General features: G+C 38.0%; 1 protein-coding gene across 1 annotated transcript in view; it reads left to right on the forward strand.

The window, feature by feature from the left end:
- Window positions 1-12,500, forward strand: part of LOC143018106 (glycine receptor subunit alpha-2-like) — a gene marked incomplete in the record, with an annotated part of 176,675 nt that overhangs the window by 154,226 nt on the left and 9,949 nt on the right. The window contains 1 exon segment of the mRNA XM_076173226.1: window positions 804-938. Within this exon segment, the coding sequence (XP_076029341.1) occupies window positions 804-938 (135 nt within the window).

The following is a 12,500-nucleotide window of genomic DNA, read 5'->3' on the forward strand; positions in this document are numbered from 1 at the left end:
CTCTCTGTCTCCCTCTCTTTTTCTTTCTCTTTCTCTTTCTCTCTCTTTTTCTTTTTCTTTTTTTCTTTCTCTTTCTCTTTCTCTTTCTCTTTTTTCTTTTTCTTTCTCTTTCTCTTTCTCTCTCACTATCACTTTCTCTCTCACTCTCACTTTCTCTCTCACTCTCACTCTCTCTTTGACTCTCTGTCTGTCTGTCTCTCTCTCTCTCTGTTTGTCTAAATATCTATATTTCTATCTATCTCTGTCTCTACCTCTGCTTCTCTCTCTTAGTCACACCTAATCTTGCTTTCTCTCGCTTTTGCTCTCTCTCTCTCTCACTTCTATCACTCGACCCATCACTTACGCTCGCTGTGTCTATTGACCCAATTGTAGTATTCAGGAAAGGAGCAACAATCATGGGATACTACCTCTTATCCTCCAATTAATCATCCTTCAAATTCATGTCTAGTGCCAACTTGGGCTATATCCTTATTTTCTAATTATCATACTTAGATTTAAATTCATGTATTCATCTATTATGGCCTGAGTGCGTGTGTGTGTGTGTGTGTGTGTGTGTGTGTGTGTGTGTGTGTGTGTGTGTGTGTGTGTGTGTGTGTGTGTGTGTGTGTGTGTGTGTGTGTGTGTGTGTGTGTGTGTGTGTGTGTGTGTGTGTGTGTGTGTGTGTGTGTGTGTGTGTGTGTGTGTGTGTGTGACCGTCTTTATAGAGATACTCATAGAATACACAAAATAACCTCCTCAACTTCTGCAGCATTGTTCTTTCTTCAGCATCACTAACTTCTCCCCCTCTTTGTCCACCATTCCAGGCGATTGACGTCTGGGTTGGGATGTGCATGATTATGGTCTTCGGGGCACTCCTCGAGTTTACCCTCGTCAACTGGATGGCCAACAAGAAAATTCTCGTCGATCATAGACAGACTCTCTTCAAACTGCCCACCATGGTAAGAGCTTGGAGATGGGAGTGTGTGGAGTTTGGGAAAGGGGGTTCAGAGGAGTCAGTGGGTGTAGGGAGTCCGGTTGGGGAGTTAGAAGAAAGGAGTATGGAGTAGGGAGTGTGAGGTTATTGGCGAGTACCTCGTGAGTTGTGGGTTGTGAGTCGTGGGGTATAGGCTGTATGTCCCATGCCACATGTCATGGGGTCGTATGTCATGAATCGTGTTTTATTTGTTTATTTTTTTCTTCTTTTTGACGCGTGGTGTATCAAGCATTGAAAAAACATAATGTATTCCAGCTTCTTCATCGTCTTATCAACAAATATACTGATAATATCTATTTATCTAACTGGATTATGGATCCCTGTTTGAACGTAATATCGAGTAATCGAAACTTCAGTCTGGCTGGTATCCTGAAGCCCATCATTTACATAATTAATTTGCAGTTTGCGACATGAAGCTATACAGTGAGCAATGGCATTAGGAGATATAATGGTTTGTAGCAAGAGAACGAGACATTGAGAGACAAATCGAGAGACAGAGAGATAGGGAGGTGGAGAAATTGAGAGAGAAAGAGGGGAGGGGATGAGAGAGAGAGGGGTGCAGAGAAAGAGAGAGAAAAAGGGGGAGAGGATGAGGGAGAGAGTGAATGGGAGATGGTGAGTGTGGAACAAGATCTCGGGTTTTATCGGATCCTAGCGCGTGACCTTTTGTTCCCCATCCAAGACCCTTTCCTTACGGCCCTTAGGTCTATCTGCTCTGCAGAGAGACCATGATGTACCAATGACATCACGAAGTAAATTAAAAAGAACTTCTTGTTATCTAAAAGATATGAAGATGTATGCACAACACCTATGATATACCATCACAGGTCAGAACACACAGGAGATTGAATATGTCTACTTTGCCAGGCTCTCTCTCACACACACACACACATCTTTGCAGTACACAAACACAACATACATGGGGTGGAGGATCTGTGGCAGAAGCCCCGAAAGGGTAATCAGTATCCTCTGTACCTCAGTTGTCATAATTGATTAGCATCATGGGCTACCCAACAAAAACAAATTTGTACTGTCCTCATACCCCCCCTTTTCTGACCTCTGTTCAACCCCTTATTTTGTTTTCTAAACCCCTGCCTTCTCCCTCCACCCCAACATTACCCTCGGTGCCGTTGATATACGCAGATGAGAAGACCCGCACCGACAGACGGTCCCTCCGTCTTCAGCCTTTCCACTTTTGATCGAACTCAACCCGCACACGGACAATCCTCCACAGTGCCGAGCAACAACTTCCTTGAGGTGAAGGTGAGGGTAGTTTCCGGTAAGTGCGAAGCGCAAGAGCAAAGGGCGTCCCCCACCAGGAAGGTGTCATAGATTCACTCTGTCGTATTCTTAAATATTCCTAAAGTTTTGGGATTGTCCCGCCCCATAATTCAAAGATGTATTCTATAGTACTTGATAGGTGGATTTTTCTTTTCCATTTACCGCCTGGCATATTAAGCTTCACAAGAGTTCTAGAATATGACAGGTGGTATAGTCATCTAACTTCTAACTTGCTAGACAGACGTCCCTGAAATTATGTGGTAGGAGAACCACTTCTTTTAGTAAGGTTTAGGAATACGACTCTACGGTACATCGCTCTGCAAAAGTGAAACGACCAGAGTGAAAATGTCTCGATAACTATCGTTCGCTTTTGGTGACATCTGTCATCTCGACTGATTGCTTCTCAGCAGAGATGCCAGACACCCTCCCTTAAAAAAAAAAAAAAAAATAAAAAAAAAAATAATAAAAAAAACATAATTAACGAGAATTTTTTCTAACTGATCACCTCACTTTTGTAGGAAACTGTACTGTGTGCACAGGGTGTTGGCAGAGTTCAGCTATGTGGTGAGGTAATAGGTGCTATTGCATGCGGGGTGCTTGCATGTGTAGTATATGTCAAGGTGGAGGCTTATATGGGGAGTAGGTTGTCTTGCATGTGCGTTTCTTTAAGTTTCTAGGTGTACGCGGTTGCTGGTAGGTGCCGGTAGCTGCCGGTAGCTACCGGTAGGTACTGGTAGCTGCCGGTAGTTGTCGGTTGTTGCCGGTTGATGGTGATAGTTACCGGTAACTTCCGATATTTGCCGGTAGCTGCCGGTGTGTGCTGGTAGCTGTCATTAGGTACCGGTATCTACCGGTAATTCCCGGTAGCTGCCGGTGGGCGCCGGTAGTTGCCAACAGATATCAGTGGGTGCCAGTAGCTGCCAGTAGTTGCTGGTGGATGCTGATAGGTGCCGGTGGGTGCCAGTAGATGTCGTGGGTGCCGGTGGTTGTCAGTAGCTGCCGGTAGGTGCCAGTGCTGGTAGGTGCCAGTAGGTCCCGGTAGGTTCCGATAACTTCCGGTAGTTCCCGGTAGGTGCCGGTGGGTTCCGATGGGTGCCGGCAGGTGCCGGTAGTTGACGGTAGTTGACGGTAGGTGTCGTTAAGTGTTGGTAGATACAGGACGAGGACGGGTGTTCGTAAGACATTGTTAGTTTAGGTGACCCCCTGTTGACAACCAATTATCATGTGTATTCACCTCGGATCTGCTGCAGTCTCTGTCGAGACAGCCAGACACCACCCTACGGCAGTGAGCTCAGAGCTCATTATTTGCCGATCTCTGGGTAGGTCTGAGACCACTCACACACCACACACCGGGACAGCAAGGTCACAACTCCTTGACTAACGTCCCGTACCTACTCACTGCTAGGTGAACAGGGGTTACCACGCGTAGGTGGGTTCCCGGTTGTAATAAGCAACAATCCAGTTTGGTGTCTAGCGTTGGTAGTCACTTGTAATGGAGCTAGTGACACTATAGAGACAAATAACTAGGTATCATAGTGCCACACACACCCTTCTATTCTAGTTCTAGTGCCATTCTTGATAACCTTATGGGTGGACGCTAGGGAAAAGGTAGGTAGATTCTAGCCAGGCCTAAGGTACGGTATGTGGGCTGGAAACGTACATACAGAATCGGAAATGTATATGTGGCTATCCCGTTTGCTGAATAAGATCACTTGGTGACAAACATATCATATATATATATAATATATATATATATATATATATATATATATATATATATATATATATATATATATATATATATATATATATATCACTGGGCTGAAGGGGTTAATCGAGATGGTTTGACACTCTCATTACGAAAGTTATTCTTAATTGATCAAAATCACCTGTCGTTAGCCACAACATAAACTGCGACCAACATAACCGAGTGAAAAAGTTAATCCAACTAGTTTAAATCACGGGTTTTCAATCCGTCTTACGTCACGTATGTCTTGCTTCCCCTTCAACTTATGGAGACCACTAACTAAATTCACAGATCATCCACTAACTTATACTAGTTTAAGATTAACTTAAACTAGTTTAAGGTTTCAATCATACACTGAAACAGGCAAATTTTAACCTTATGACCATGTGCATAAGACCGTTAATGTAAATTCACCTAGCAATACCCAGAAGAAATATAACTGACGTAGAATTTTTTTCATGAATACCAATTCATCTACTTAATAGTCACTCATTCATTCTTTCTGCTCATTTATTTATTCATTTATTCATTTATTTATTCGTCATTTCTACAAGATAATTGCTTATTCATCCTTTATTTATCTGACCATATTAATATTCTTTATATTATATATATATATTATATATATATATATATATTAATTATATATATATATATATATATATACTGTATATATATATATATATATATATATATATATATATATATATGTATATCCTTTTGTGTATCTATTTATCTATCTATCTATTTATCCATTTATCGATTCATCTGTATATTCTTTTGTCTCCGACGAAGAAACCTTGTCAACAGCAGAGTCCAAGGGCTTCAATCTCAATTCGTTTTCAATTTTTTCTAAGTACTTTTAGTATTATGTTATTCAAGGCCATATTTCCCTTTCTTCGTTGACTGTTATTTGTGAGGTGGCAATGGAGCCTATGAAATTAAGAAAACCGTATAGATTAATTTATAGATCGTGATAAGTTTGAGGAATATAGAACCAAGTGTAAACATAAAAACTTACATAAGTTGTACCGATCAGTCAACCAAGTCGATGTTCTTGGTCTCTCTAGAATGCCTGCAGTCTTCAGGTAACCTATTAAGGACATTAGGATGTGGTGGTGAAGAGCCTACGCCAGGAGACGCCGAGTAGCTTTTGGGACTCCTGAAGCATGTAACATGCTTGGAATTAGAAAGGAGTGTGGGTTTCGAACCCACAACTAAGAATATGCGTGACCAGCACGCTCCCGATTGCGCCAAGAACGTACAAATTGCTACAAACTCAGCTGATATCATGTTGGAGTAACAGCCAACAGCTAACTCTTTTAAGGACAGACGTCCCCCAAATCAGGCTCGCCCAAAGTGGCTCGACAAAGAAACTGAAAAAAGTATTGCTAAAAAGAGACAGGCTTATAAGAAATATAAGTACTCGAGTGCATCTAATGACTATGAAAATTATGTATCAATACAGAGAGATTTAAAAAAAGACAATAAGGAAAAGAAAACGACAATACGAAATGAACATCGCTGATAAATCCATAGAGAATCCCAAAGAATTCTATAGTTAAATTAGAGATAAAAAGGTTGTTAGGAATCACATTGGTCCACTATTATCTGCTGACGGTCAACTTGAATATTCAAATGAAGGAATGTGTAATATCTTAAACAATTATTTTAGCTCGGTATTCGTAAACGAAACACCTCAAAGTGAATTCCAAACTGAAACCTGTGAAAAGTCTGGGGTAAACTTACTCACTACGGTAAATATAACAAAAGAAAAAATTAAAAGGCGTATAGAAAAACTCAAAGTTAATAAAACATCAGGACTTGACGGTTGGCATCCAAAAATCTAAAAGGAAATGAAAAATGAGATTGTTGTTCCATTAGAAATTATTTTCAAGAAATCCATCATATCCGGAGATGTCCCAAGAGAATGGAAGCTAGCTAACGTTACTCCCATATTCAAAAAAGGTGACAAAAAGAAACCAAATAACTATGGGCCTATAAGTTTGACTTCAATCGTAGGAAAAATAATGGAAACTATCATCAGAGATGCTATCGAACATCATTTAGAAAGTAACCGTTTGATAAATGATAGCCAGCATGGTTTCAGACGGAAACGTTCTTGCGTGACTAACTTACTCGAATTCTACAACACAGTTATCTCGAATTATGACAAAAGAAACAATATAGATTTAATATATCTAGACTTTGCAAAAGCTTTTGATACCGTCCCACACGAAAGACTACTTACTAAATTAGCTTTGCATGGAATAAGTGGTAGCCTATTAGGTTGGACTAGTAATTGGTTGAATGGTCGAAAACAGAGAGTTTTTTTAAATGGAAAACTTCTGGATGGAAAAGTGTTGCAAGTGGAGTTCCTCAGGGTTCCGTTCTTGGGCCACTTCTATTCATAGTATATATAAATGATATAGACCATGGACTAAAATCTACTGTTTCCAAATTTGCTGATGATACAAAACTGTGCGGAGTGGCAAATGATCACTCAAACCAATTAGATATTCAAGTAGATTTAGATAAATTACAGCAATGGTCTGAAAAGTGGCTAATGAAATTTAACACAAGTAAATGCAAGGTAATGCACATAGGTAAAAATAACAGTAAGTACGATTACAAGTTATTTGGTAATTCGTTAACAAAAGTGGATAGTGAAAAAGATCTCGGCGTAATTATCAGTAACGACCTCAAATCATCCAAGCAGTGTATTTCAGCCACTGAGAAAGCAAATAAGATTCTGGGACTGATTGCGCGATCTTTTGATTTCAAAAGTCCATCACTCATTAACAAGCTATATAAATCGTTAGTTCGTCCACATTTGGAATATGCTGTTTCTGTATGGTCACCGAATCTCATTAAAGACATTGACAGACTGGAAAAAGTACAACGGCGAGCCACAAAACTGATTCCAAATATCAAAAATATATCATACGAAAATCGACTAAAACACATGAATCTGTTTTCCCTAAAAAAGCGTAGACTCAGAGGTGACTTGATACAGGTCTTTAAGATTTTAAAGGGAATTGACAACATCAAAAGTGACAAAATTTTCACATTGAATGAGAATCAGACAAGAAACAATGGTCTCAAACTGTCCGGAAATAGATTCAATTTGGAAGTAGGTAGAAACAACTTTGCCAACCGTGTAGTAAATGAATGGAATAAACTTCCTGCACAGGTAGTGCAATGTAGTTCAGTTCGAAGCTTTAAGAATCAGTTAGATAAATACCTAAGTAAGATGCTGTAATGATTATAATTTATCTTATATTATTTGTTTGTTTTTTTATCATTTGTCTGTCTGATTTTCATTTATTATTAGTTATATGTCAATTTATTATTATTTACTATTTACCTGTTTGTTTATTATTTAACTATACCTATGCATTTATTTATGTATTTTATTTATTTACATTATTATAGTTTTTATTTATTGTTTTATTATTAATATGATTTTTTTTCGCATCCGACCTAGATATGGATCAAAAGGTCTCCTGTCGGCATGCTCCGCCTTTGTAATCCTTTGTAATAACAGTATAGACAAATTCTATTGGAAAGTCACTACACAATGCTTTTCGACCCGATTGAAGATTAGTATTCCATCAACTATATTGGAATATATCGTTTCGTAGTTTTCATATTGAGTCAGCTGATGAAACGATGTTGGAAGTAACAATCAAATACTCAGCGACTCCAATCTTGGGAAACGTAACTGATAAAAAAAAATTAGATGATAAATTACACACACACACACACACACACAAATATATATATATTATATATATATATATATATATTATATATATATATATATATATATAAAGATAAGTTATAAGATTAGATTATCAAAAAAAAGTATTTGAATAATTTTATTTTTTTCTCTCGATCTTGTTTGATGTTTATTTGCTAATATGTGTTTCATGCTGATGACTACTTAGAAAACCTACCAGACGAAAATCTGGGCAGGTTTCCTAACAAATCGTTCATCAAAATTATATAATTGAATATCGGAATGAAAAACGATGAAAACCTCCAATTTTTTTCGCCTAAGTAGCAACATCAGATAAAAGCGTTCAATAACAAAACGTCCAATTTTCTCCGAATCGTTTCCTTCTTCTTCTTCTTCTTCTTCTTCTCTTTTTAACTAAACTAAAAGTAATAGTAACAGATCTAGCACGTGTGTTAATTTATTTTTGTGTATTTGTCTATCAATACTTAAGGAAAATGTCCCATTTTGTTTAAATCCATGCATTAACTTCACGATCATTGAATATATTTTTCCTAAGATATGAACTTCATTAAGGACAAAGTATTCGTACATTCTTCAAGTAGCATTTCATCCTCTTACTCACTTACCTGCTGAGTTGAATCGAATCTCCTTAACCTATGGACAACACGTCTTTTTACAAATGTTATACATACCAAAGAACCCTTAAACAATTTTGAACCTTATGTCCATCATTGATAAGGTTGAAGGTCACAGGCGCCACTGTTTGAAAAGTCGAATATGTGCGGAATGTTTAGAGGCGAGTATGCTGAAAGAAGAAAATGTTTTGTACAGTTTATGGAACCTATAAATGAAACAAAAGACAAACGACACTGCTAACACTACACTGAATTATGATAACGTATAATACATCGATTCTACTCTGGCAAAGATTTTTAAATAAAGAAAAATTTGCCAGTCATTGAAATAAAGACCTTGGCAGAAATGCACACATTAAAGCGATGAAAAAATACAAATGAAAACAAAAAATCAAAACTGGAATTAAAAAATAAAATCTCCCGTAATATCAATGAAAAAGATAATCCTGCCAACTTAGATTGAACAGACTATACCGGAGCTGTAATCATACATGTATGCATCACTCTGTTAGATGATGTTAGCTAGAATGTAACAAATCGTAGATGCTGAGACCAGAGATGTCTAGAAAACTAGATGATAGTTGTTCGGATTTTAGATATTGAGGTCATATCAAGTAAACTAGGTATTGGAAACAGAGACTACTTTAAACTGGTGTTGGAAATTAGTACATATAACTACATATAACTAACATATAACTACATATAACTAACTCGTATCAGATAGAACTAAGCCCATTTTAGGATGTTAGTGGTGTAAAAGTGTAACTGAAAGACCATTCCTATTGGGATTCGAACCCTAGGCTATATATTTACAATAATACTAAGAAGGCGCCATTTTGTTATTACAAATGTTAAAAGGAAAATGCTCCCTGGCACAGCGGGTTAGAGCGACGCTACTTGCGGCGGAGGTAGGAGTGACGGCAGTTCGAACAATGCCACCAGTGAGTTGGACCAAGGGCATGGTTAATTAAATTCCAAGATACAAATTCCTTTGTAAGGGGCATCGTCCTAGCCTCCTGATAGGGGAAGTTCGCGACGTTAAACTGAATTATCATCAAAAGGAGGTGGGCAAAGTTGCACCTAGGGTTCAAATCCCATCAGATGTGGTCATTCATTCAAACTGTCGCATCGAGTCTGGACACAGGTGTGATGTCAGATAGAACTGAAAAGAAGGTAGCCATGGTTGACAGGATAACAGGTGTTACGATGCGAAGTGTTGGTGGTAGACAGGTGACTGGGTCCGTAGATGGGTCAAGTGGTAGATCGCGCTTATATAGGGATACGGGAAGCAATTTGCCTGAGTTGCTGATGACGTGGAGGCAGAAGCTATCGTGATTGGTTGTCGAGATTTTTGGAACCAATCAGGGCAGCTTTTAGCTCTTACGTCATAAGGACCGGGGGATGGGTGTGGAATACTGAATTAATGAATAATTTCATTTGATGTAAGAAAAGCAGACAGAGAGAGAGAGTAAGAGAGAGAAAGAGCGAGAGAGAGAATATTACGGTTTGGACACATGAACGAAAACGTTCTTGAAATAAGATTTTTAAAACTTTTGTTTAAGCATATTTATAAATATATATATATATATATATATAAATATATATATATATACATATATATATATATATATATATACATATGAATTTACTTGCGCATGACTTGTTGCAAGTAAAGAGGAAGAAGTCTTGATCAAGACACTCATGAATCTTACTTAAGATATTTTCGTTGATGTGTCCGTAACGCCAGAGGAGAAATCACAGCATCTTGTGTCGATCACTCTTTGGGCTATGTACCAAGTTTCAGGTTGGATGTGCACTGTGCATGGGGGGGTTGATGCACTAGGGAAAGGGTCAGCAACCTTTTGAACAACACTGTGCCAGCTTCTTAGTTTTACAGAACCTTTCGTGTCAATAAACCTTTTTCATATGTCACATAATTCGTATATAATCATTGTCACATAATTCATACAATCATGGTCAAATAATTCGAATATGATATTTGTCTTACTATAATGGGATGCCAGTAAATGTTGATTCCTGGTTTTAACTTCTTTTATCACGCTTTTTGATTATTTGAAACTGTGACTTTATTTCCCGATATTGTTTTAAGTTTTCAAAATAATTTGCCGTGCCAGTGTCAACCCTGTTTCGTGCTAAGTTTAGAACGCGTTGCCGACCCAAGCTTATCTGAGCTCATCTGAGAATTATCTCAACTTATCTGAGAATTATCTCAGCTTATCTGAGAAGAGAGCACTGCGCATGCGTCCTTTATGTCGTTCCTGCGGGTTGTGCACACGTGGGGGATGTTGTGGTATGTGTGTCTGTCTGTGTGTTCTTTCACTCAATACCCCACCTCGTCCCCAGGCCATCGGTATGGGGCTGCCTCTCAGCTGGAACTATCAAGAACACATTCTCTTAAAGTGCTAAAGCAGTTTTCAGTCATATTAGATTTATATGTATATTTCTGTACCTGTTTACAAATTTGGTGTATTACCATGTGTATTATTTGTGCAGGTGGTATTGTGCAGATGTCATTGTGTATAATATGTGTTTTGTGAAGATGTTTGCAGGTGTTGCTGAGTGAGCTTCGATATGCGTGACAAGTTTCCATTTTCAGATTATTATTGTGAACTTCACCTGGGGTATCACTACAGTCAGTATTCAAATATACCTATAATCTATTCTTTTTTGTGTGTATATCTGCGGAATGAGTGTTTTAGAGTATATTGTCCTTTTTTTCAATTCTAGTCTTCCTATCTTTCTTTGATTGTTCTCTTACTACCAAAGGATACTGTTTGTCTCCAAAAATCTCAGGGCCTTGTACTTTCATTTACTCACGTCATATTCTAAACTGATAAACCACCTTTCTAATTCTTAAATCTTCACTTTTTTATCATTTTTTTTGTTTGCGAAATCCACAATTTTCTTCAAAATTTACCTGTGGTGACTTCAAAACTCTTTATTCACTCACCTGGTTGTCGCATTATTACTCCAATACTAACGAATATCCTTCTATGCAATCCTTGTAGCCTTTATATAACGTAACACTACGCCCAATCATTACTCAAAAATGTATAGATTTCTTTGTGCACAGTCCTCGTGGTCTTCATATTTCTATTTCGTGATTTCTGTCCATCTATTCAGGCACATTCTTACAACTGGTCACCTTTCATCAGGGCCCATTTTGATCGCCCAATAGATAAACCTATAATGGAGACCAAAGATTGTTAAGATGTTTTCGTACATACCTTGTACTTATGTATTACTGTTCTTTAATCTACTGGAAACCACTTCAAAACTGAGTAGAATCGTAAAGCACCCCAATAACTACCACTAATTTTTTGGTCTATGCCCACCACTCGTGAAATTCTGTGACCCCTACCATTAGAAGATTCATATACCCAGGTTGATGACTATTGTTATAACTACAACATTTCTGTATTTGTTACTGGGGCATATTCTCTCATATACAAATAACTGAACTCTCTTAAGCTCTGTCTATTCGAGCATCATAGTGTCTGCAAACATGAGCGAGAATGTTATTCTCGGTAAAGAACTCACCGCCTTTGTCTGCAGAGTTTCTCAAGTGGAACCAGAAAACAATACCTACTGGTAGTTAGAGTGGGTGCTTGGCGATTCTTCTCAGGGATGAAGTGATGTCCAGGATAGAAGATAACAGCAATACATAAGTACGGTATACATGAGATCATACGTTGAAGAGCTCCTGCTCTTGATAATAGCTAAAGTAAAATCTATGGAATACGTAAAGATATCATTCTAGCCTGAGAGGCACTAAAAGTGTTGATGTTTATTTCTGCCTTGCCATTCCATACTATGTAAAGAAAAAAAATAAACGAAAAAAAAGTGCCAGAGAATTCATGAGGCTATACAGAGACAAGAATCGAACATCTCCTCTTTGGCATTCAAATCAACGACTTTCTATTCTTAGTCATACACTATTGTACGGCATTCATCCTATTCAACCTTCATATCTGGTACAGAGCTCTCTACATACACTCTACTCCCTCCCCTGCTTACTCGCGTGTTTCTTTATTGTTCAGACTCCGGAGAGGTGACATCAGTAATGTAAACAATGTTTTGAGAACATTAGAAAAAAAATAA

This window comes from Oratosquilla oratoria, chromosome 34 (assembly GCF_046742065.1).
Source record: "Oratosquilla oratoria isolate Oo_2021 chromosome 34, ASM4674206v1, whole genome shotgun sequence".
In the NCBI taxonomy this organism is placed as follows: Eukaryota; Metazoa; Arthropoda; class Malacostraca; order Stomatopoda; family Squillidae; genus Oratosquilla; species Oratosquilla oratoria.